Source organism: Pipistrellus hanaki (genome assembly GCF_964339955.1).
Source record: "Pipistrellus hanaki genome assembly, chromosome: 1".
Lineage (NCBI taxonomy): Eukaryota > Metazoa > Chordata > Mammalia > Chiroptera > Vespertilionidae > Pipistrellus > Pipistrellus hanaki.
In genome coordinates, this window is record NC_140503.1 from 144,188,835 (window position 1) to 144,215,618 (window position 26,784).

Genomic DNA, 26,784 nt, shown 5'->3' on the forward strand with positions numbered 1-26,784 from the left:
TCTTGGAGTTAGGCTTATAGAGCACTCACATTTGTCATTTTAAACATTTTTTTTCTCAGCTTGACTCTTAAGATTCAGTGAAAAATATTTTTTCTGCTTTATCTGTCTTTTTTTTTTTAATATGACAAACAGTGCTTTTATATATTCACATGGTAGCATGAATTTTATTTTTTAAACTTTAACAGATGAATTTTTAAGTAATTAACTTTTTTTCAGAAAAAAATTACTTGGTGAAAAGTGATTTGATGACTTAATTATTCATTATTATGAATCTATAACTGTTCAGTGGAAAGCAGTGAAAGCAAGGGCTAAAAAATGGTAAAGCAGCATTCCTGTTAGAGAATGGCACTATTTTTTTTTCTTTCTTTCTCATCCTTTTTTATTTTCTTCTTCTGTTTCTCACTTCTGGAAAGTGGTAACTTTTGTAGGTGATTTAGTGAGTAAAATTCAGAATATGCAGAATCAAAAGGCTGAGTTTTGGAGACATAGAGAGGCATCTGCCTTTATGTTTATAAAAGCCATTAGACCATTCATGTATCTGGGTGTTCATTTTGTATTTTCATTTTTTAGATTAATTTTAACATTTTGCATGAAGTTCTAAAACGCTTTGGGGGAAGTTTCTGAGGAAAGGGGCCTTACTTTACCCAGCTGAGAACCACAGCTGTCCATGTAGAATAAACATTCACAGGAAAAGAAAAAAGAAAATTGTTTTCTAAAAAGTCAGGCTGCCTTTGATGCAGTTAGACCACCCGCGTGGAAAGGTTCTTTGTTAAATAGGCACTTTTAAAATGACCTGCTCGGAGTGAGAATGTCTGTTAAAACTATAAAGATAACTTTTGTGCATACCAGGTGCCTAAATAGACATTTTGTTTGACCTGGTGAGAAGATTTAAAAAAATAATTTAAAAAATTGTTAAGCCTTAGGGGATACTTTCTGCATAATAAGTTACCAAAGAATAGGGTTTTGGGATCAGATTGCCATTTATTAGTAATGTAACCTTGGGCAAAGAAAGTAATGTCTTTTTCTTCATCTATAAATTAGAGATGATAAAGTACCTACTGCAAATGGTTGTGTTGAGGTTTAATGAGTTATTGCAGATTTATCTTAGAATAGTGTCTAATGGGTAGTAATCACATTATTACTACTGTTACTTTTATTATTATACTAGAGGCCTGGTGCCTGAAAATCATGCAGAAGGGGGAAGGGGGTCCCTCAGCCCTACTTGTACCCTTCCCAACGCAGGAGCCTTCGGGGGATGTCCAACTACCAGTTTAGGCCTGATCCCTCTCATAATCCAGGACCTCTGGCTCCTAAACACTTACCTGCCTGCCTGCCCTAACCACTCTGCCTGTTGGCCTGATATGTGTGTATGAATGTGTGTATTAGTCTTCAGCAAAAGAATATACTACAGATTGCATAGAAGTTATTTATCAAAAACAACCCCCCCAAAATAAATTAATGTTTATAAAAAGTGGAAATTAGGTCAGTTGTTTTATGGGAAAGAATAAATAGCTTCCTTGTACATACTAAGACAGAATGAGCCTGTTAATATGGAAGCCAGCCCCTGGTCCCATTTACATTTTTTTTAAAAAAATATGTTTTTATTGATATTAGAGAGAGAGAGAGAGAGAAAAACAGCAATGTGAGAGAAACATTGGTTGGTTGCCTCCTGTATGTACCCTTACTGGGAATTGAACCTGTAACCCGCAATGTGCCCTGATTGGGAATCAAACTGGTAACTTTTCAGTGCATGGGATAATGTTCAGTCAACTAAATCACACTGGCCAGGGCTCCATTTGCATTTTTGGTCTCATTTCCAGCATCCCCTCATTCTTCTCCTCCTGCTCCATCACTGCCACAGTGACCATCTCACAATCTTCTGGTACCTCCGGCATGCTCCTGCCTCAGGCCTGCACATTCACTCTTTCCCAAATGTGCACATGACCTCCCCCTTACATGATTGCTCAGGAGTCATCTTCTTCCTGATGTCTGCCCTGTGCATCCTTTACTGTTTAACTCTGCCTCCTGTACTCTCATTCCATCTTCCCTGCTTTATTTCTTTCCCTTTTCCACAACATCTAACATGCTATGTAATTTAGTTATCTGTTTTTTGTTAATTCTTCCAGCTAGAATGCAGACTTAATAAAGGATTCTGTCTGTTTTGTTCACTGATGTCTCCCAACTGCCCAGCTTAGTGCTTAGAGCCGAGTAGGCACTCAATAAATATTTGTGGGATTAACAAATTAATAAATGCCTTGTGTGAGTTGCATTTGTTTTGTAGATGTGTGTGGGTTTTTGCTCTTAGGATTTGTCTTGTAACAGCACGATTTTGTTCAAGCAGTTACCAAGCCGACCGTGCTTGCAAGAACGTTTAAGCAGAACACTGTGTAGGTAGCAGTCTCTCTCCACTTAGCTTGTGATTCATCAGAGTGCCATCATTATTTCTGACCTTCAGATGTCTAGACTGTTTCACCTTAGTACCTTCTCCCACACTGGCGGTAGTGCCTTCCTCAGACCTGAGTTTGGCCTGGACAAAAGTCATTTTTGTCTTCCCCCGATTTTTCTGAGTGTATACTTAGAGCACATGTGTCAAACACAAGGCCCGCGGGCCAAATCCAGCCCGCCAGGCCTTGCATTGTGGCCCGCACCGCGCTGTCATCACTGCACTCTGCTGTCAGTTTATGACATTGTCAGTTTATGACTGTTCAGTAAACCATTCGGCCCGCGATTTAGGCTGGATTTTAGATTTTGGACCCTTCTCTGATTGAGTTCGACACCCCTAACTTAGAGGAACCATCTGGATGATGTTCAAGGACTAGAATCACTAAATTCAAGATTTCTTTAGTCTTAATAGATGATTGTTGTGTTTATTATTTTGACCTTTATTATAAATTTGGTTCCTTGTCCCCAAGTATCATTTAGTACCACTTAGTAGCTTTGTAACATGGGACTAGTGACCACATCGCTCCAGGTCTGTTTGTTCACCTCTGTCATCCTACCACCTACTCACAAGGTGATTGCAAATTTTGAATGAGATGGTCAAAGCCAAGTGCTTAGCCCCATAGTGAGTTCTCAGTCACATTGTCTCGATGATGACACTGTTGGCTACTGCTGTTAGCTGCCAATAGCTGGTAAAGGCTCTTGCTCCAAATTAAAGCTGGTAAAGAACAGGTAGTAACTGAGGGGCTCCTACTGCTTTGGACTTGTTGACAAGAATCCTGCTTAATCAGGAAGGAGTTTTCAAGAAGCAGCTACATGTCCAGCTTGGTACAGGGCAGTGATGTTTTAAAGAGACCTAAGGATCAGAACACGGTGATTACAAACGTATTGGCTAATATTCATAGATTGTTTTCAAACACAGAAAGGCAGGCCCAGTGCTGGTTCCTTGTCAGAGGAGCAGTGAGCAATGGAAGCAGCGGTTCGGGCAGACAGTGGGAACATTCGGGTTGAAACTCAAAACGTGAACATGGATTTAGACACTGACAAAACTTGGAGGAAGATTATGTTTGGAAATACCACCCACTTTCCGATGTGATTATACAAACAAATGAAAGACGGAGGGGAGGAAATACTATAAATAGGCTTTAAGTATTATTGTGCTTGAGGATGTACTGGCATGTTGGCATCGAGCCTGTGTAATTTCTGAGAATTTTTTCTTTGGACTGTGGCAGTCTATAAAATATAAAACATCATGACCGTGTGGAAAAGTTAACATACATTATAGCGATTATTAACCTGTATTTCTGCTTCTCTCCCCTCCCCCTTCCTTTTAGACTTGGGAAGATCCCCACAGAAAGGATAAGCTCACAGACTGCTGTGGAGATAATGATCCGATTGATGTTTGTGAGATTGGCTCCAAGGTTCGTGGTATAGACTGTTGGAATAGTTTATTCATGCCATAAAATTTCAGTTCTCTGCGGAAGCCACCAGTTCTTCAGTTCTTTAAAGTTCTAGCCCATCAATTTCTCTGGGATCAGTACCTTTTTGTGTCTTTACTTCCTGCTCTTAACGGGGATTGGTAAACGATAGCCCAGTGGCGGGTCAAATCTAGCTCACCACCTGTTTTTATAAATTCCACAGCTACACCCCTTCATTTACACATTGTCTGAGGAATGGTAGCAGAGACCACATAACCTGCGAAATCTAAAGTACTTACTGCCTGAGCTTTTACAGAAACATTTTGCCAGGTCCTGTCTTCAGCTTCCTTGCTCATTGTCCCGACAGGAAATTCAAAACCAATGAAAGCCACGGGCACTCTTTTTGTGCCTGCTTCCAGGTTGCCGAGTCCTGCAATGTCAAGGTTGCTGCTATCCACAGAATTCTGGGAGTCCTTGGTGAAATCTTTTTTTTATTTTCTACTGCAGATATCCTATCATAATATTACTATGCAAATTGACCATCACTCCAGCACACAAGATTGCTGCCCCCATGTGGTCAAAGATGGCTTCCCCATATGGACAAAGATGGATGCCACAAGTTGGCCAGCAGGAGAGGGCAGTTGGGAGGGACCAGGCAGGCAAGGGAGGGCAGTTGGGGGCAATCAAGCCTGCAGGGGAGGGCAGTTAGGGATGACCAGGCCAGCAGAGGAGGGAAGTTGGGGGCGAATGGGCCTACAGGGAAGGGCAGTTGTGGGGGGCCCAGTCCTGCAGGGGAGAGCAGTTAGAGGGGACCAGACCTACAGGGGAGGGCAGTTAGGGGCAAACAGTTAACTGGCAGGGGAGCAGTTAAGCATCAATCAGGATGGCATGGGAGTGGTTAGGGGGTGATCAGGCTGGCAGGCAGAAGTGGTTAGGGGCAATCAGTAAGGCAGGCAGGTGAGCAGTTGGGAGCCAGCAGTGCTGGATTGTGAGAGGGATGTCTGACTGCCTGTTTAGGCCCAATCCTAAATGGGATCGAACCTAAGCTGGCAGTCGGATATCCTTCGAGGGGTCTCAGATTGGAGAGGGTGCAAACTGGGCTGAGGGACACACCCATGCACGAATTTTGTGCACCGGACCTCTAGTTGCTAATAATTATTATTTACTGTAGACATTCAGCTCCTTGCACTTTGTTCTCATTCCCAGCACAATGTCTTGTCTTTAATATTGTCGAGCTCAGAGAAACCAACAGATGAATTCCCTCACCTTTTCCCCTTAGACTGTCAAACTACCAGTGCCTGCACACATTTCTCCCTTTCATCTGAGCCTAGGAGAGTTACCTTTTCTTGCCCAAGACCAGTGCTTTCCTTCTTGCCTCTGAGTGACAGTATTTTTCTATTTTGTCCTGTATTTATAACTTATCTTTCTTTGTTGTCTTCCTTCAATATGTCTCCTGTCTTCCTTCCCTTCACATGAAGGCTTATAAAGAGTTTCCCACTTAATCTTCAACCTATATCAGAATTGTTTTCATCCTGCCATTACTTCAATGAAACTGCTCTCACTAAGGTCCCTGGTAATTTTTTTTAGCCAAATCCAAGAGGCCTATTTCATGTTGACATAAGAAATGTCCAAACTTATACGAATTTTGAGTTTATTTGAGCCAAACTGATGACAATGGATTGAGAAAATGCTCCAGAGAATGGCAGTTTTAAACTTGTTTTATACATTACAATCAAAAAGAGATGTGAAGGAGTTACATGAAATTCATTGATGGTAGATAGATTGGGGAGGCAGGAGAAAGCAAAGCTAGGGGGCGGGGTGGGTCTCGGGATTGGATAAAAAGTAAAAGGGTTAGACACACACTCCTTTTATATTGGTGGGTCTGGGATAGTTAGTAGTCAGCAATTAACATGATAATAACAATGAGAAGTTCTGTGGTCTCTGCTCTGGTTCTGTGGTTGTGCCCTGAAGGGTCTGGAAAAAAGAAATGACTGACATTCCAAAGGTTTGCTATGGCAGATGCAAAAAGACAATAGACCAGCTCAGTTAAGGTAAAGATTGACCTTTATTAAGGATAATAGCAGCCTAGGACAAAAGACTACGCAACAAGACTTGATTTTTCTTAGGAAGCTCTTATTTCAGACCATCCTGTAGGGTTACTTTAGGTCTCTAAGTTTGTCAGGCCTGTCATGCGGGCCTCCCCTGAGCTTGTCAGATTTAACATGTGACCCCTTTTTCGTCCACATGTCTAACTTGTTACTGTTAACCTTGTCTTTCTTCCTGAGACAGTCTTTTCACTTTACTTTGATTGTGTCATAATCGCTTGGATAGTCTCTAATTCTGGTTACTTTGGGTTTCTTTTGTAAGCTCCTTTTCTTCTGCCTATTCCTTAGGATTGGTTAGCTTGAAGATTGTGCCACTGTCCCAATGAAGAGAAGAACTCCCTTGGCGATCCCATCCCAAGCACTCCTAATTTTGCTCTCAAATTAGTATTTCCAGCTCAGACCTGTATAGTCAGCTGCCTGCTTCTGCCCTTGGATGTCTCTCATACATCTCAAACTCACCCTGTCCAATACAGTTCATTCTTCCCTCCTCTCCTGTAACTCCTCAGTATTTTCAGTCCCCCAAATTGAGGAGTCATCTTGATCATTTTGTGCTTTTCTTCATCTGTTAATCATGAAATATAGATTCTGTATTCCAAATAGCCTTTAAACTACTTCTTTTTAGTCTCACTGCAGCAAGCTTTGTCAAGTCCCCTATTTTTTCTCACTTAATTATTCCTGCTACTGACCAGTTTCCTCTCTGAGCCTTCTTTTCCTACCGTCATTTATTCCAGACACCTCCTGCTTTGCTCTTGTTAGCACCTGGTTTCCTCTCCTGGCACTCCCCGTTTGCAGGCCACCCTCTAGCTGCACCCATCTTTCACTTCCTGTAGTGCATCTGCTTTCCCTGACGGCCAGGCCTTCGCACAAGCTATTTCCTCTGTAGAATGGAACCTCCTTTCTTCACTTCGTTACTTCCCCCCTTTTTCTTTTTCTTTTTTTTCTCCTCCCTACTCATCCTTCAGATCTCAGCTAAAATATCCCTTTCTCTTAGAAGCCTTTCTTTATTGCCTTCTGCCCCCCAACTAAAATACTTGGTCTTTGTTATGTACTCCCTTAGTACCAACTGTGATCTGTTTGTTTAATTGCCTCCTCTATGAGGTGAGAGTTCGCTCTGTGAGGATGGGACTCAGCATTGAGTGTATAGCTCGGTGCCTGGCAGGTAGCATATGCCTAAGTTAAGAAATACCACCCTGAACTATTACTTGAGTCTTATTCTAGTTAAGATTAAATTAGTTCTCTGGTAACGCCTATTGGCAATTTTAAGCTTCTAGATTATTGTTTAGGAAACAGTTTCCTTTGATCCCCCCCCCCCCCCCCCCCCGCGCCCCATTTTATTTACCATAACTAGAGGCCTGTTGCATGAAGATTCAAGCAATAGGCCTTCCTTCCCCTGGCTTCAGTTACCGTTTCTTTTCTGGTACCCTGGACCCAGGCCTTCACTCTGCCCGCCACCTTCCACCTTCACTCCTGCCAGAGTTTGCCAACTTTGCTGCTGACTCTGGCCGGAGTCTGCTGTCTTTGTCTTCCCTGCAGACTCTGGCCAGAGTCTGCTGTCTTCGTAGCCACTTCAGACTGAGGCCGGATTCTGCCATCTTCGTCTTCCCTGCCGCCGGAGTGCTGCTTCTCTAGATCACTTCGCTCCCCACCCTCTCTCTTTCATAGCAGGAATCCTGCCCCACCTGGCACTTCGCACCTGGAGTAGCTGGGCAGCAGGGCTGCCATCATCTTTGTCCTTCTAGTTTGCATATTCCCTCCTGATTGGCTGATGAGTGTCATGGAGGAATGGTCATTTTGCATATTTCTCTTTTATTAGTGTAGATTATTTTGTTTCTCTCATTTTCTTTTTCTTCTTTTGCTTCTTCTCATTCTGTTCTCCCATTTTTTTCCCTCCTCTTCTCCACATCCTCTCTGCCCCCCTTCTTTTTATTCTCTCTGTCTTACTCCTTCCTTGCAGGAGAGATTTCCATCCTCTCTGGCTTTATACACAGATAAGGACAAAGAGGCTGGAGCTCCTCTGTGTGTGTGTGTCTGTGTGTCTGGGACTAGTTTTTTGTCTCTCCAGCAGAACTACAGCAGATAGTTAGCTTTCTTTAACGTTTTAGGCTATAGTTTAGGAATTTATCTTTCAAACATTTTCTCACCAGAGGGGTAATAAAGTGTGTCTAAAATGAATAGATTTGAAGGAAGGAAGAATGTAAATATTTTAATGAGTACTTCCTATGCTTCAGACCCTATGCTATGTAATTTAGTCACTTTCACATATCCTATTTCCTGATAAGTGAAAGTTACTAAATTAAATAGCATTACACTGATGGAACATTTTATGTATTATAAAACTCTTATTCTGAGGGCATAATCCCTGGGGCCATTCAGTTCTTAGCTAGTGCAAATTATTATGTTAATTTAAATTATTATGCAGATATTAAGTGGGTGTTTAAAGATGAAGTAGAAGTATCTTATTTTCACTTAAATTTTTTAAATTTTATGTAAAAATGTGTAAATGAGCATGCAATTATTGAGATTAGTAACTGAGAGAACTCATATGAAAATGATTTGACTTAGTAACAGTAATTTGTTATTGACAAAACAAAGGAATCACTTTAAGGAAATTTGATATAGAGGCTTTTTTAATAAACTTGCCAAAGTCACTAAATATGCAGAATAAAATTGAAGGTTTCCAATATACATAAGTAGTTTTTAATAAGGCATATGTAATTAATCTTGAAAGCATACTTTTACAGTTTACATAGAAAGCTTAATAGATATGGGTGTTTGATACACCATTACTGAAAAACATTGACTCGTTATTTTTTGTGGAAATTTAGTATTGATTATAAATGGTCAAGTGAATTTATATTCTAGTTTAATGTTGACATTTTGGGTGGATAATTCTATTACAGGGGACTGTCCTGCAGCGTCCCTGGCCTCTTCCCACTAGGTGCTAGTAATATTTCCCCATTTTACAGCCAGAAACATCTCCCGACATTGCCAGATGTCCTCTAGAGGGCAAAATTGCCCGTGGTTGAGAACCAGTTATCTAGTTTGTCACTTCATTAAACAGTGTAGCCAGCCTTTTCATTGGTGATTATGTGATACTAGAGGCCTGATGCATAAAATTCGTGCAAGGGGCTTGGCCCTCGCAGCCCCAGCTTCATCCAGAAGGTCCTCCAGAAGGTCATCCACTGTTCAGCCGTCCAGTCCAGTCTAATTAGCATAATTAGCATATTACACTTTCATTATTATGGATGATAATTTTGAACAGATCTCCTGGTATGAGGTGTGTAGATCTCCCAACAAGATCATAACCTTTGAGAGCAGGGATCCTTTCTGTGTGTATAGGTAGTATCTGATATGGTGCAGGACACTGAATAGAGTCTAAACACGTAAGCGTCTGGTTAATATATTTGTGTATATTCCCCCCAAAATGAAATCTAAGTTTAGTTTATGCAATCTCACTAATCTGTTGTGTAAACTAATTACAACTTCATACAGAGTTATATTAAGATTTTAGTTTTATTTTGCAAATATTCTAAAAGGATTATTTGACTTTATGGTTTAAGGTCTAGTGTTTTTCTCTCAAATAATTTCAGGACCCAAAAGTGACCTTCTTTTGCATATCTTGCTTTCCAAATGTAAAGCTGCATTTTGAATCATGAAGGAATTCTGAAACGTGTTCATATTTCAGCTTGCAGTGAAATTCTGTGGCTGATTAAACTGAAAAACATATTGATATAGAGGCTTTATAACGAGTCAATATGTTTTTAAGAAAAGGAAATAGGAAGAATGATTGCATATAAATGTGGCATAGACAATTTGACGGAACCACTGAAATAAATTGTTTTTAGCACATGAAACATTTGCTTGAACATCATGCTATTTCTTGGTTTCTCTTTAAACCTTTTAAAAACATTTTATTAAGACTTTTTTTGTTTGTATCTTTAAAGTACTAGTAGTTCTTTCATTGTCATCCATTAACTTCTTAAGGTTATATAGTCTAACATGTTAAAAATTTACTTTTCAATAGTAACTGAAAAAATGTGCTTTGTAAAAAAGGTATTGTGAAGCAATTTAAAAGGATTCTAGGGTCTCTTTTTACCCCCAAGCAACAGAAGCCAGGATTATAGTTTGTAATGATATATTGTACATGGGTTTATTTTCTGCTTAGTGTGAGTTTCTAGGCTTAGTACATTAAATTTCAAGATCTATAAATAACTCCAATTTCTAAAAAGGGATCCAGACACTTAATTTTAATAGGCATTTCATAAAAGATTTTATGACTGTTTTTACATTATTTTAAATAATTAAACCTTTATTAAATTTCAGTTTATGGTGCTTTTCATCTTTCATGGATTTTTTATGAGATATGAGTAAACTTCTCTAAAGCTTTGTAAATGCTCGGTTTCTTTTCTCTTTAAAGGTTCTTCCTCCTGGAGAGGTTATTTGTGTGAAGGTCCTTGGGATTTTGGCTCTTATTGATCAGGGTGAAACAGATTGGAAATTAATTGCTATCAATGTGAATGATCCAGATGCCTATAAGTTTCATGGTAAGTCTATAACTGCAGAAACAGAAATAAATCAGGAATTCTTAGAATTTAAAAGGGACTTATGTAAAACACACTGAAAGGTATTTGGGAGTTAAATTTATATGTTTTGTATTTTATTTATTCTCCATTGAATTTAAAGAGCATTTGACTGATTTTGTCTGAGTTGTATCATATTGCTAGGAGGAACAAGAGATAAAACAGGATGTAGACAGACAAATGTCTGTCTAAGAAAGTGCATTCCATGGTTCCCTTCTTACTCTCTTCCTTTCCTCCCTTCCTTTTTTCTTTCTGGAATCTCTCTTTTGTTCATTGGAGTAATGGAAAAAAACTGTTTATCAAGGACACAGTTGTTTCTACACCTGGTTTTTGTTCTGTCCTGTACAAATGAAGGGAAAGATAATTGCTCTCTGACAAAATTTTGATGTCCCAGAAATTTGAGTTCCAGAAATTGCTTGCTGTGATGAAGAACTGACTTTCCTTTGAGTCAGACTGGGTAGATCATTCAACCTTTCCGAATTTCAGTTTGCTCATCTGTGGAAATAAATGGACCTACTTGTGAAGTTGTTAACCAGAATCAAACCCGGGATCCTTTGATCCGCAGGATGACGCTCTATCCACTGAGCCAAACTGGCAAGGGCTAACATTATTTAGCCCCCCCCCCCCCTTTTTTTTTTTTCAGAGAGGAAGGGAGAGAGAGAGAAATATCAGTGATGAGAGAGAATCATTACTTGGCTGCCTCCTGCATGTCCCATATCAGGAATCAAACAGAAGGTCATGACCTTCTGTTTCATAGGTTGACACTAACCATTGAGCAACACTGGCTGGGTGATTTAATATTTTAAAACCCCTAGCATGTTCCAAAGCATTGGTGCCTGTTTTAGTACATATTATCATTCCATTTTTGTTAGGTTAAATTTATCAGGGTAACATTAGTTAATAAGATCATATAGGTTTCAAGTGTATAGTTCTATAATACATATCTGCAAATTGCATTGTATGCCCACCACCCAAAGTCAGATCTTCTGTCAGCATATATTTGATGCCCTTTACCCTTTGGTGCTTAAAGGATTTAAATAACTTGTCCAAGTTGTACATCTAGTAAATAGGAAAACCATGATTTGAACTTATTTCTGCTTGATTATGAAGTCCATTGTCCATCAATAGTACTATACAAATCAATTCATACATGACTGTAGTTGTTTGTAGTATTTTAAACTAGTGGTATTGAAATCAAATTACATTAGGCTAAGCACCTTACTTCTTGAGTGCCCTGAGGCCTAGAATGAAAGATTTGAGGTCTCTTTCACTTTACTCCTGTTTGTACCCAGAGTGCAGATGACTGCATTTAGTCATCATTTAAATTCTTTTTGTGTATTCTTGTACAAAAAGACAAGCAGAAATGCTGAAGCTTACTTAGTTTGAGATGAAAACTGGAATAAGTAAAACAAATTATTGTTTTGAAAGGATAAGACTCTTTTTTATTCTAATAAAAGTCAACACATGTATTATCTTAATCGTGAAAAATACAATTCTTCATACGTTGTTAAAATCCTAAAATTAAAAGGCAAGAATTATTGCCATATTTTCCTCTAATATATTATGCTGACATAGTGTCTGGTGTTTATTTCCAGAACGACTAAGGTATGGGAAGGGAGGGAAATAATTTACTTCAAGGATATTTGCATATTGTTTGCACTGGGTGGTATTTTAAGTACTCGAATATATCTAGATTTTGTAAAATAAGTTCTGTATGTAAGTGGTTTCTTTTTCTCATTTCTTTTATCTTCATATTATTATAATATATTCCTCATATCTTTATTGCATTTTCTTTTATCTTTTACTTAAGTGACCCAAGGAAGAAATAGATGTAGGCACAAATTGAAAGGCTGAAGAAATTGCAGTACAATTAAAAAAAAAAATTATAAGTCTGGAATTCTAAGTGATCCTATGTAGCAGCTTTTATTTTTTAATTTAAATACATGTTTTGTTTTATGTTTATCATATCTTTCAAACATCATACAGCTGTTCTCTCAACTATTTCAGACAACAGAATTCTTGTTATCCTGCTGCTTAACAAAGGAAGTGTTAGCGGACAAAAATTACCCTAATTTTATTTTTCTTTCTTCACTCCTTAGCCTGCTGTGTTGTCTGTGTTTTCATTAGCACCTGTCAAAGGGGAATTAGAAAGGATGAGAGCTAAGTGATGCTCGGTAATTAGAGGGCTTGAAAGCTTCCTAAATATGTGTAGGAATTTTTTAAAGTTTAAGGAGAAAGCCAGTTATGGTTTGTTACAATGTTTAATAACATTTTCGTATCATAATAATTAATTCACCTTCCAAAGATATCTGACTTATAATTCATGGGAAGCTTACGTATTATAAGCACATGGCTTATTTTATATGATGTTATAGGTTTATAATAGAACCTTGATCAGGGTAAGAAGCCTCAGAAACAAATAAAGGAACCAATTTTATGATTATGCCTCTTACAACAACATATGACCCTACATAACAAAGAGTTAATTAGACTGGACAGCAGGACGACCTTCCAGACGACCTTCCCGAACCACCAGAGGGCGGGGCTGAGAGGCATCCAAGACTGATGAGCCCAGGCAACAGGGGCTGCAAGGGCTGAGCCACTTGCAAAAATGTTGTGCATCGGGCCTCTAGTTTTATTATAACAGAAAATATGTATATTTGGGTTCATTGGTTAAATAAATATTAGCTAATAGGTTGTAAATTTTGGTGCCAGTCTGTACTATATATCTTTTAAAATTAATCAACTATATTTATTAAGTCAAGCAACTTTGAAAATGTGTTCTTATGTGTCCTTACTTTCTAAAATCACAAACACAAGATTTTCATGGCATTTTTTAATCATAAAATAATCATAATACTTGGAAATAAAAAGTCAAAAGAATAAAAAAGGTATATAAGATGAAAACTGAAGTTCTCCTTCCACTTCCCACCCTTAGTTTTACTGCTCATAACATCTTCACACTGTGGTTTCAGTTCTCTTGAGTGTTTGCTTCCTTTCTGTAAGCAGTGTACTTACACTTCTATTTCCTAACTCATGTCTTTTCTCTCTTGACTCAAGTTGCTGCTTTGGACGATTAGGAAACGAGCTTTTTATACATTTCTCAATTTTGTTACCATATTTCTTCTTCTGTTATCTTAATTCTAAATATTACACTTTGAGCTACATTTGTTGCTTCATTAATTTTAAACAATAACTGGAAGCTGCCCAGAATGGAACTAGGACATTGAGGTTTCTGTACTTCTCTGCCCTTTACTGTCTAGCCACACTATTAGTTCTACAGCGTCAAAATGAATAATGTTTGAAGTTTTGTTCTTTATCATAACTGGTTTTTTTTGGTTTTGTTTTTTGTTTTGTTTTGTTTTTTTATGTTTTGACTCCTGAATCTGAAATTTGGAAAGCACTGAATTGCACTTATAGGATTCATGTGAATATTATTCATGTAGTTTATAATACCATTTGTTGAACAAGCAGTGTTGGATAGGCCGTTCTCTTGATCCCTCTGCATAGCTATTATTGTGGGTTTTTATTTTTTTTATTGCCCTCCTGGCTTACTAGTTGTACTCTTTCTTAGATTCTTTCATATCCTCCTTTTTTGTTTTTCTTTTTCATTGTTGGCTGGTAAAAATTTTTTCCAGAAAATGCATTGGAGATTATCTTATTTGGTACATATTAGAATGTCGTGTGTGTGTGTGTGTGTGTGTGTGTGTGTGTGTGTGTGTGTGTGTTAGTAATTTAAAGTTACTAATACGGTAACTTTAAATTACTGTGCAGGAATTGAAATTTCTATCGCAAAGGAGTGAGTGATTTTATAACATTTTAAACATTTGTCATCTGTGCAGAAACCGGTTTGGCTCAGCAGTAGAGCGTCGGTCTGCTGACTAAAAGGTCCCAGGTTCGATTCCAGTCAAGGGCATGTACATTGGTTGCGGGCACATCCCCAGTAGGGGGTGTGCAAGAGGCAGCTGGTTGATGTTTTTCTCTCATTGATGTTTCTAGGTCTCTATCTCTCTCCCTTCCTCTCTGAAAAAAAATCAATAAAATATTTTTTTTTAAAAGGAAGAAGTAACAAAATAAATAAATAAAAAATAAATAAACTTGTCATCTGTACTTGATGTTTTTATTAGATCAACAGGAGGAATTATTAAAAACATGTAGGAAAGTGTAGTTATCTGAAAATTTTTTTAAAAAGTCTAGTTTTCTGATGATGTAATACAGAAATTTATTTAAAAATTTCAGTAATTATTTTCTATACATTTTTGTTTAGATATTTAAAAATTTCTTGTTACTCATTTCCAGTTCTTGAGAAATAGCTGGGGGGTTTTTTTTGTCGTTGTTTTTTTGTTTTTACATGGTCAGCACCTATTTTTCTTTTTAAACAAATAAATCTGTTTTAATTTATGGCCAGTATGTCTTCTGTGTGTATACTATATCAATTTAGACACATTTAAAGTATGATTTTGCTAGGAAGTTTTAGGGTTGTTTTATTTGTTATGAAATAACTTCTTTGTTCCCAAGGAACATATGTTCAAACTTTGGGAAACTGTAATATCCTGTAATCATAGTTCCAGTTTTTAACTTTGACATGACTGAACAAACATTAGCAATTGCATCAGAGAATGTGTTTCAGTTAGGAAGAAACTGGTTGCTAGCTGTATTTCTTTAATTTCTACATTATTATTTAAATCTTAAAAGTTTTACCTTTTAAAACGAGTAGCCACTGTGAAAACCTTTTAAAAAAAAAAAGCCAAATAACATTTGAAAACAAATTCCTATTCTCCCTGATAGAAAATTGGTCACTTTGCCTGCCTCATTAACACTTGAGAGCACTAAGACTATTTAATGCACTGTAATTAGGTTCTAGGTTCTTGTGTTTTCAATAGTGCCACAATGGCCTGAAAGAGTTAGTAAGACTCCCGAGACACCCAAATTGTTATTAGAGAATGCTTTGGCCATCCTACCTAATAAAAGAGTAATATACAAATTAACCATCACTCCGCCATGCCCACCAGCCAATCAGAGCGAGTATGCAAATAAACCCAACCAAGATGGCTATGGCCACAGAGAACAGGAGGGAGGTTTGGGTTTCCCGGACAATGGAAAAAAACAAACTTTCTACCTGCCCTTGCCAGCCTAAGCCTCAACTCAAGGCTACAAAGTTTCAATTATAGAAGGTAAATCCAAACAGAAATGGGAGGCTAGGGTTTCCCCAGGCAACGGGAGAAGCAAAGCTTTCTGCACACCCTGGCTGGCTCAGGCCTCCACTCCAGGCTACAAAGTTTCAATTATAGAAGGTAAATAAATTCCAATATAAATGGCTGCAGGTCTTGGAGCAGGCAGGAGATTTGGCTCCACTCCAGGCTACAGAGTTTCAATTGTAGAAGGTAAATAAATTCCAGATAGCAGGGCCTCCACTTGGGTCGCCAGTGGGCATGGCTGGCCTGCAAACCACCACAGGCACCTTGTTCAGGCTCCCCCATTCCCCAAGGGAACCCCAACCCTAATCCGGGTCACCCTTCAAGGCAAACCAGCTGGCCCCCACCCATGCACCAGGCCTCTATCTTATCTAATAAAAGAGTAATGTGGAGATTGATCATCATTCCAACACACAGGATGACTGCCCCCATGTGGTCAAAGATCTTGCCCCCATGTGGACACAAGATGTCCAGCAGGGGAGGGCAGTGGGAGGGACCAGGCCTACAAGGGAGGGTAGTTGGGGGCGATCAAGCCTTCAGGGGAGGGCAGTTAGGGGTGATCAGGCCAGCAGAGGAGGGAAGTTGGAGGCAAACAGTCTGGTAGGGGAGCAGTTAGATATCAATCATGTTGGCATGGGAGTGGATAGGGGGTGATCAGGCTGGCAGGCAGAAGCGGTTAGGGGCAATCGGGAAGGCAGGCAGGCGAGCAGTTGGGAGCCAGCAGCCCCTGGATTATGAGATGGATCCCAGATTGGAAAGGGTGCAGGCTGGGCTGAGGGAAACCCCCCTCCACCCCCGTGCACGAATTTCGTGCATCAGGCCCCTAGTTAGGAATAATAGCACTTAGTTATGAAAGAAACAAGTTCAGAGCTTTTTAAGAAGATCAAAATGCAAGGGGATGTGTAATTTCTCTCAGTTAAATTTACCACCATGTATAATGTAGAGCTCCATATATTCACCAGACAGATGTCTGAGCCATTTTAGAACTGCCAGTGATGTTTGACGGGAGTACTGTCATGAGAAAGTTTGGGCCTAGAAGTTACTTCAGCTTGCAGAACAATAAAGATTTCTTTTGTTTGGTGTCTTTAAGTAAATGAAAACTGTTGTCTGTTGTCCTGTAATAACTTGCTTTTGTAGTTTAAAAAATGAAAAAATAAAAAAGAAATTGAGATTAGAACAGTTAAATTGACACATATATTCTGGGATGAATAAATTACATTGATAATAGCAAAATTATTTTAAGCAAGGTAGTTGGGACTTTTTCAAAAGCCAGCAATGCACTTGTTCTAAAATTATCAGAAATGTATATGCATTTTACTGGTGTATATACAATAGTTTACCTTATCTAAGTGGGATACACTTTATATATCCAGTGGATGCCTGACACTATGGATAGTATTGACTCTATGTACAGTTTTTTCCTCTACAAATGTATTTATGATAAACTTTAATTTATAACTTAGGCTCAATAGCAATAATAATATTATTAAGATTAATAGTAATAACATTAGAACAATTATAACAATCTATATAAATAAAAGTCTAAATGACCATTACTACTGAATGAACTGGTCAACCAGTTGCTATGATGCGCATTAACCACCAGGGGGCAAACACTTACTGCAGGAGCTGCCCCCACAGCCAACCTCCCCCTGCCTAGCAAATCCTCCCCCTAGCCTTTCGGCCCTGTCCAGCAACCAGCAAGCCCCAGCCAAGCCAAGGGATCTCAGCTGTGCATGTATTTCATGCAGTGGGCCACTAGTATATTATAATAAAAGTTATGTAAATATGGTCACTTGTTTCAGAGGATCCTTGCTGAAGTCTTCATATAGGCTCAATGATTTCTGGAATAGCATGTAGCCATCAGTTGGAGCACATTTTCTGTTTTTTGTTAATCCTCACCTCAGGATATTTTTTCCATTGATATTTAGAAAGAGTATAAGGGAAGAAGGGGGAAAGAGAAAAGGATAAAAACATTGATGTGTAAGAGACACATCAATTGGTTGGCTCCGCAACCTGCCCCAGTGGGTCAGGGGTTGAATTTATAACCCGGGTATGTGCCCTTGACAGTGAATCAAACAAGTGACCCTTTGGTGTGTAGGCCAACACATCATCGGGATACATCTTTCCTAACTTAACCAAGGACTTATCACACACTGTGGTTATAACTTTTGCTGTTTGAAGTATAATGGCAAAAGTAGCATGAATTTTTTTTTCCACAATTTTAAGATAGAAGATTCATTCTTACTGTAGATGTTTTAATTTCAGCATGCATTTTTTTCCTTTTTCACTGCGGGAGATTTGCCCGGCACAGGGAGGGACGGAAGGAGGTTGGCTGTGGGAGTGCACTGACCACCAGAGGGCAGCTCCTGCATTGAGTGTCTGCCCCCTGGTGGTCAATATGCATCATGCAACTGGTTGACCTGTAGGTTCAGTTTAATGGTCACTTAGGCTTTTATATATATATATAGATTGTTATAGTTGTTCTATTGAGAATTTTAACTTAACGGAAGCACTTTACAGCTCTTCTTTGGTTGCCAGCAACACTACTTTTTTTTTCTTTATTGATTAAGGTATTACATATGTGTCCTAACCCTTATTGCCCCCTCACTCATGCCCTCACCCTCCTGGTGTCTGTGTCCATTGGTTAGACTTATATGCATGCATACAAGTCCTTTGGTTGATCTCTCCCCCTTACTCCCACCCTCCCCTACTTTTCCTCTGAGCTTTGTTAGTCTGATCAATGCTTCTCTGTCTCTGGATCTGTTTTTTGTTCATCAGTTTATGCTACACAACTCTTTCACTTTGGGGCCATTATTAAGTAAAGTAAGGGTTACTCAGGTACTGCCATACCACAATAATCAATCTGATAACTGGGATGGCTACTATGTGACAACAGGCGGGGAACATATACAGAGTAGATAGGTTGGACAACGGTGTCCTGGGCGGGATAGTGGGAGAAGGCCCTAGATTTCATCATGCTACTAAGAATAGTGTGCATTTTAAAACATGGATTGGCCAGGCATCATGGCTCAATGGTTGAGTAGTGATCTATGAACAAGGAATTCACAGTTTGATTCCCTGTCAGGGCACATGCCCAGATTGTGGGCTCTATCCCAAGTATGGGGCGTGCAGGAGGCAGCTGATCAGTGATTTTCTCTCATTGATGCTTCTATACCTCCCTCACCCTTCCTCTCTGAAGTCAGTAAAAATGTATTTGAAAAATAAAACATGACTTGCTTATTTCTGGGATTTTCTATTTAATATTTTTGGTATATGATTGATTGTGGGTAACAGAAACCCCAGAAAATGAAACCATGTATAGGGGGTGTATCTTGTCTTTCAAGGCAGGAATATACATGCACAAACTGAATCTCTTTGGCTTAAGTTTTCATTTCTAAGTTAAAATTTTTAGTGTCCATACAATTACTATTTCAAAAAAATAACCAAATTATGTGAAGTATAATTTCCTTACTTCATAGAACACAATTTAATACTGTCATAAAAATAAGTATTAGTATAGTAATCTCAAGGGAAGGTATTTATGTTAACCTTTGTAACCAGAAAGAATGGAGCTAAGTTTGCTTTCCTGTGGGTGTACTCTGACACAGAAGGGGCTAGCATGTCATCATTGTCATGCTGAAAGCTCTGACGTTTTTGGAAGAATTACTTCGTGCCAAGGAACTGCCAAATGTTTCCTTTGGAACAGCTGTTTAATGTGTACACAAGCTCAAGCCAGAGGTGCTAGTGTTCCCTTTTTCTTTCAGATTAAGAAACTGACGCACTGGGGGTGTTGGTTAATAACTGGTGTAAAATCATGCAGAGAGCCCTTAGAAAGCAGTTGGGGTCTCCAGCTATATTTATGGCCCAGGACAGTGATGCTTTCTGGGAGTGCTGGCCATTTGCTCTGAAATAATTTAGGCATCAGTGGGATAATTATGATGAAAGGCTCCTGTAAAACGATGGTTCTTTTGATCTTCATTCCTTTCATTTCATTAATAGTTGTACCTTAATAGGCATGAGTGTGTAGGGGCGGGGTGTGGGAGGAGGCAGTTGAGAAGGAGGGACAAATTGGGTAAAGTGTTCTATAATTAAAAATAGAATTAGATTTCTGGGGATCTTTTGTCTCTGTTTTAAACCTTGACCTCTTTTCAGTGTTTTTTTAGGCTTCAGTCATATTTCTATGATGTGGTAAAGAGTAGGGAGATCTAAAATCCTCTGGTGTGTTTGTTAGTTATCTGACCTTGGAAAAGTCATGACCTCCCAAAGCCTCAGTTTCTCTAAAGTTGATCCTCTAATCAGTAAATGTTCCCAAGGGTTTTTCCCATCTCTGAATTGTGGTTGTTGTATGAAATATTTTTAATCCATCATTTTTAGTCTGTCTCCTTCTAAAGTTGAAAGACCAACATTATTTTCAAAGTTAGAGATGAAGATAAAAAGTTTAAATTAAAGGATCCTGAGATAGATTTCTTGGTGACTTTGGCACATTTTTAAGTTCTTTAGCTTCGCTGTTCAGTGCTGTAGCTGGAACTTCAGTAGCGGTCTGTCCCACCCAAAGCCTGAGCTGTAGCCACTGTGTTATATGTTTCATATTAAAATTAGATTAGAAGAATATTTGAATTTCTGTTATGCACAAGACATCTGGATGGTTTCCGTTTTATTGTTTCTGTCTCGTTTCTCATGAAATGATAATGAGCATGCATATTTTTGGAAAATATTTACCAAGTCTTTTCTGAGAAGTTTTTCTGATAAAATGCAAATAGGCCTCCATGTTGACTTACCTAAGTAGGTAACACTTTTTTTAAATGTGTTAATTTCCATTATTTTTTTTTATGACATTAGTAAATATTTTTAGTACAGATGATGATAAAGTATAATTTAGGGAAAGGAGAACGGAGAAGGAAAGGACAACTAAATGGAAGGAGACTATTCATTAGTCTTAAACACAGGTATGCAGACCAGGGTGGAAAAAGGAAAACCTTTTAGAGATCCTGAGTAAGTACAAACTATTATAACACGTCTCTGAGCTGGAACCTCTAATTGTGACAGAGAAAATACAGTGTGTTCTGGAAAGGAACTGCTGTTTCTTGTGAATGTTTATAAAATGTCATTAAAAACACATGTTCTTGCTTTGCACAGATTTTGGGTAGAGACCAGTGTGCCCATGAGTAGTTCTGTGAGAGCAGCATCTGTAGTGTTAGAACAAGAGTGCTGTGCATTTACATCACTCTGTGGTAAAATCCATAAAATTGGAAACTATTTATTTATTTTTAATTTATTTTCCTCTTTGGACAAAATTTTAAGCATGAAGCCATTTCCTAGTATCTTTTTTTTTTAATTAAAAAATAATATGGGCAAAGAGATAATGGCACTACATTAATGTTACTGTTTTGTTTTGTTTATCTAAACATAAAAATAAAAAGATTAGCTGATTATATGCTTTCCTTCTTTATCTCATGGTACATTGGAAATTATCCAGATAAAAATGGCATTTTAAAATTTTGCTTCAGATCTTTTTCATGGAAGTACAGGGGATTCTCAAGTTGGGAATGTATATAGTTTGATAAGACTCTGAAGTTGAGAACCATTCCACTAATCAGGTTTTTTTTGGTGTTTTTGTTTTTGCTTGCTTGTTGGAGATTTAACCTTAGATCTAAGTTAATTGATAACAGTTTTAATATACATTCAGTTAGAAGATGTAATAACCTAAACAAATGATGATGCCCCCCCCACACACACACATACATACACATCTGCCTAAGATTTAAAGCTACTATATTGAGTTTATTCTGCACAGAAGAATAAAGGCATATTAAATTAAAAAAAAAAAACTATTCTAAAATTCTCTCTTGTGTTTGTTATCGACTTTGGAAAAGTCATAAGATCTCTGGAAGCTTTAGTTTCTCCTCTAAAGTTGTCTCAGATTTAAAGCTCCTGTATTGAGTTTATTCCCTTTAAGACCTTGAGCAAATTATTTAATATGCTAGAGCCCTAATTTCCTAATTTACATAAAGGAAATAAATAATACCTAATTTACAGTTTTTAAAACTTCAATGACATATTAGTACTGAACATGGAAAAACTTGCCTGCCAATCTGATAGGTGAAAAATGGTATCTTGTTTTAATTTTGTGCTTTTCTGCTTAATGCTAGGATGGAGCATCTTTTTCATTTATTTATTGGCTATGTGTCCTTCCTTTCTCTAAATTACCTAGACATATGGTTCCCATTTTTCTATTGAGTTGACATGTTCTTTTGATATGTGAGTATTACTTGGATATTTATTACTTAGATGGAAATATTTTCTCATCTGCAGAAAAACTATTGCCTTTTGGTTTACAGATATTTTTATATTTTATGTATTCCATTTTATCATTTTTATACATGGTTTTAGCATTTTAATTTATTTTAGCATTTATTATGATATTTAACAGTTATTAAAACATCATTTCTTCATAGCCAAAGAATGTTTTAGTCATTTTGATTCTTATTTAAAAATATCTTCCCCTATATACAGAAAGGTATTTTTCCTTGTCTCTCTTTTATATTTCCTTTTTTTATATATATAATTGGGTCTTTAATTCATATGAAATTTATTTTATTTTTTTCATATATACAATATTCCCATTACTACTTAACAGAAAAATCTATTCTCTTTCCTCTGTTTTGAAATGCCTCCTTTGTCATATATTGCATTCTCCTTTATGCAAATAGTCTGTTTCTGGATTCTGTTTGTCATCAATGATCTATTCCTGTGCCAGTGACAAGTTATTTTAATTACTATAACCACATAATAAAGCATACACAAGACAAATTACTCTTTTGTTTTACGTTTTCAAAATAGTTTTTTTGTTTGTTTGTTTTACATATAGCTTTATTCTTCTGTGCAGATTTTTTAATCCAATTGTCAAGGATTTCTGCTATCTTTAAAATATTAAATATTCATATCAATGAATACTAGTATGATATATATTTCTACATCTATCCATGCTTTTCTGTTTATCTCCTAGTAAAGTGATATTGATTTAGTAATGGTCTTGCTACATGTTATGTTAGGTTTGTGTCTAGGTATTTAATATGAATTGCTCCATTACAAAAGCTTTGTACAGTTTCTGGCATATTTATAGGTGCTGAATGTGTATTTTTTAATTGATGAATTAATGAATGTGCATATATCTATTACTATTTTATTTACTTTTTAATATTTATTGATTTCAAAGATGAGAGAGAGAGAAACATCAATGATGAGAATCATTGATCAGTTGCCTCTTGCATGCCCCCTACTGGGGACCAAGCACACAACCCCAGGCATGTGCCCTGACCTGCATTAAACTGTGACCTTCTGGTTCATAGGTTGATGTTCAACCACTGAGCCACACTAGCCAGGCTATATATATTATTGATAAGCACAAAATGAACATTTTGAGCAGTCTGAAAGTATCCTCAAAATAGGTGCATTTTAAATGGAGAAAATGTGTATATTAAAAATTTTGACATTTTAACAATCCCAGTTGTATTACAATAGTGTCAGTTATACATTGCCAAAGACATGTAGTCTGGTTTATGACCTTTTTCTCTTGCATAATGCTTTAGATTCATGTATAAGGTTGTGTCTAATTTGTGTACTAATTTTTTTCTTTTTTTTTTGCTGAATAAAGTTTCATTGTGTAGACATGCCATAGTTTATTAATCCACCTGTTATTAGAAATTTGGGTTTTCAATTTGGGGATAATATGAATAAAACGGCTATGAATGTTCAAATACAAGTCTTTGTGTGAACATATGTTTTTATTTCTCTTGGGGAAATACCTAGGAAATGGGTTACTGGGTGAGACGGTAATTAAATGCTTGACATCATAAGAAACTGTCAAACTATTAAGTGGCTGTACCATACATTTCATTACGTCCTAAAGATCCATAATTTCCATCTCATGTCATTTCTCTTCAACCTGAAGACTTCAGCATTTTTTGTAGTATGGTACTACTGGTGATGAGTTTACTCTATTTCGATTGATATGAAATTGTTATTTCACGCTTTTATTTTGAAAGTGTAGTTTTACCAGATATAGAATTGTGAATTATGGAGATTTTTGTGAAGATGTTCCATATTCTTTTGGCCTCCATTGCTTCTGATGAGAAGTCAAATGTCAACTTATTGTTACCCAGTATATAATACATTTTATTCTCAGATTATTTTTAAAGATTTTCTTCTTATCTTTGGATTTCAGCTAGTATGTGTGTGTGAGAGAGAGAGAGAGAAAAAGAGAGAGAGAGAGAGCGAGAGCGAGCGAGAGAGAGAGAGAGAGAGAGAGAGAGAGAGAGAGAGAGAGATGCTAAAGTGTTCTTTCCTTTATATTTATCCTGCTTAGGGAATAATGACCTTTGTGGATCTGTAAGTTCATGTGATTTCTGTCTTTCAATTTATTTATGTGGTGTATCACATTTATTGACTTGCATCCCTGGAATAAATCCCACTTGAACATGGTATATCGTCTTTTTAATATGTTGTGGATGTAATTTACTAATACTTTGTTGAGGATTTTGACATCTATGTTCATCAAGGATATTGGCCTGGAATTATCTTTCTTTGTTGTGTCTTTATCTGGTTTTGGAATTAGGATAATGCTGGCCTCATAAAAATAGATGGAAGTGTTCCTTCCTCTTGGATTTGTTGGAATAGTTTGAGTATAGGTGTTAGTTCTTCTTTGAATGTTTGGTAAAACCCCCAATGTGAAGCCACCCAGGGCTTTTGTTTCCTTGGAGGTTTTTATTTTTTTTTTTTTTATTATTACTGCTTCTATTTCGTTAGTTGTTAATGGCCTATTCAGGTTTTCTTATTCTTCCTGACTCAGTTTTGGGAGATTGTATTTTTTTCTAGGAATTTTTTCGTTTCACCCACATTGTCCAGCTTGTTGACATAAATAGCTGTTCATATATTTGTGGTGTCAGTTATTTCTTTTTGGCTTTCATTGCTGATTTCATTTGGGTCTTTTCTCTTTGTTTCTTGATGAATCTGGCTAATGCGTCATCAATTTTGTTTATCTTTTCAAAGAACTAGCTCTTGGTTTCATTGATCTTTTGTATTTTTTTTTTTTTTTTAGTCTCTATTGTTTATTTCTGCTCTAATCTTTATTATTTCCTTTCTTCAACTTACTCTGGGCTTTTCTTGTTGTTCTGTTGATTTAATGTTGAGAGATAAAGCTTACCTCTGAGTATTACTTTGGCTGCATCCCATGGACAAGATTTTAGAGGATAAGAGGGCTGGTAATTAATATTTGTTAAGACAAATCTTGCCCTACCTGGTTTGGCTCAGTGGATAAATCATCGGTCTGCGGACTGAGGGTTTGATTCCAATGGAGGGGCACTCACCCTGGTTTCAGGCTCCATCCCCAGTGGAGAGCATGTAGGAGGCAGCCAATCAGTAATTATCTCTCATCATTGATCTTTCCATCTCTCTCTCCCTCTCCCTTCCTCTCTGAAATCAATAGAAAAAAAAATTCAAAAAAGAATTAACTCTTACGTTTAATTAGATGATTTTCACATATTACCTTATTTAATTCTCACAACAACCTTCAGTCTCTTATTTTATGTTTGAAGAATCAGACAAGTAATTTATGTTTCCAAGATGACTCAATAGTATATGAGTGCCAGAACTGGAGTCTGAATTTAGTGCTGTCTAATCCAAACAGGATGTTTTTCCTAGTGTACCTTGTTTCTTCTTTTAAAGGTTCTGAGTGTTCTTATTGTCATCATTTCCTGAATATTCTTAGGACCAAAAGTTACTTATTAAGCAAGAGTGTGTTTTTCCTTTTTTGTTTGCTTAAATATTTTTAAATTATATGTGTACTTGGGTGGAGGGGGGCTGAGTGTGTTTCTTTGTTGATGGGTAAGAGAATTACTTAAAATGTTCATTGTTGATCTTTAGATTTACTGTATTATAATAACCTCATACGTCTAATTTCTTTGTTTTTAAAATATATTTTTTTTTAAATATATTTTATTGATTTTTTACAGAGAGGAAGGGAGAGAGATAGAGAGCTAGAAACGTCGATGAGTGAGAAACACCGACCAGCTGCCTCTTGCACACCCCCTACTGGGGATGTGCCCACAACCAATGTACATGCCCTTGACCGGAATCGAACCTTGGGCCTTTCACTCCGCAGACCGATGCTCTACCACTGAGCCAAACCGGCTTCGGCAATATATAATCATTTTTAAAGTTTATTGGTACTTTGAATTAGATACAAAAGTTCTCATGCTTTAGATCTCTCTCTTTCTCTCTTCCCCTCCCCCCTTGTACTCCCTTCCTTTCTAAAACTAATAAAAATATTTAATGAAATTAAGATGGAGAGCTCAGATTTGGTAAAAGCAAATTAAACTGTAAAATTTGTTGTTTCATTTCATCATTATTTCTGTTTTGCTTTTTTAGTAAAGAAATGTATAAAATTTCCAGTGGATTTATTTATAACTATGATTATTTTTATAAATCTTAATACCTTTCATTTAACTATAAATATTCTCTAAAGGCAATTCCATGTAATTTTTGTTAATTAAACCTTCAAATTTGAAAATAAACCTGTAATAAGGTAAACGATGGCTGCACACAATTTGATAGACGTTATGATACCTTTTATGAAGCTTTTTAAAGGAAAACTAGGGTGATACATACCTGGGTGACTTTCTATTTCCCCCTGTGTTGTAGATTGCCCTACTGTTCTTATTTTTAACTTAGGTTGGGAGCCCATTTTTTCCTCACTGAGCATTTGATCCTCTCTTTCAAAATGACTGTCTAAATTCTTAGTGTTACTGATTTTGTTATGAATTACAAGTACTTTTTATCTCTTCTGGTGGATTCCTGACTAATTTTTTTTTTAAATATATTTTATTGATTTTTTACAGAGAGAAAGGGAGAGAGATAGAGAGCTAGAAACGTCGATGAGAGAGAAACATCGACCAGCTGCCTCCTGCACACCCCCTACCGGGGATGTGCCCACAACCGAGGTACATGCCCTTGACCGGAATCGAACCCGGGACCTTTCAGTCCGCAG

At 37.3% G+C, this 26,784-nt stretch overlaps 1 protein-coding gene across 1 annotated transcript in view; it reads left to right on the forward strand.

Moving 5' to 3' along the window:
* Window positions 1-26,784, forward strand: part of PPA2 (inorganic pyrophosphatase 2) — a 70,833-nt gene that overhangs the window by 24,159 nt on the left and 19,890 nt on the right. The window contains exons 5-6 of the mRNA XM_084872819.1: window positions 3,774-3,860; window positions 10,380-10,506. Coding sequence (XP_084728945.1) covers window positions 3,774-3,860; window positions 10,380-10,506 — 214 coding nt within the window. The remainder of the gene's footprint in view (window positions 1-3,773; window positions 3,861-10,379; window positions 10,507-26,784) is intronic.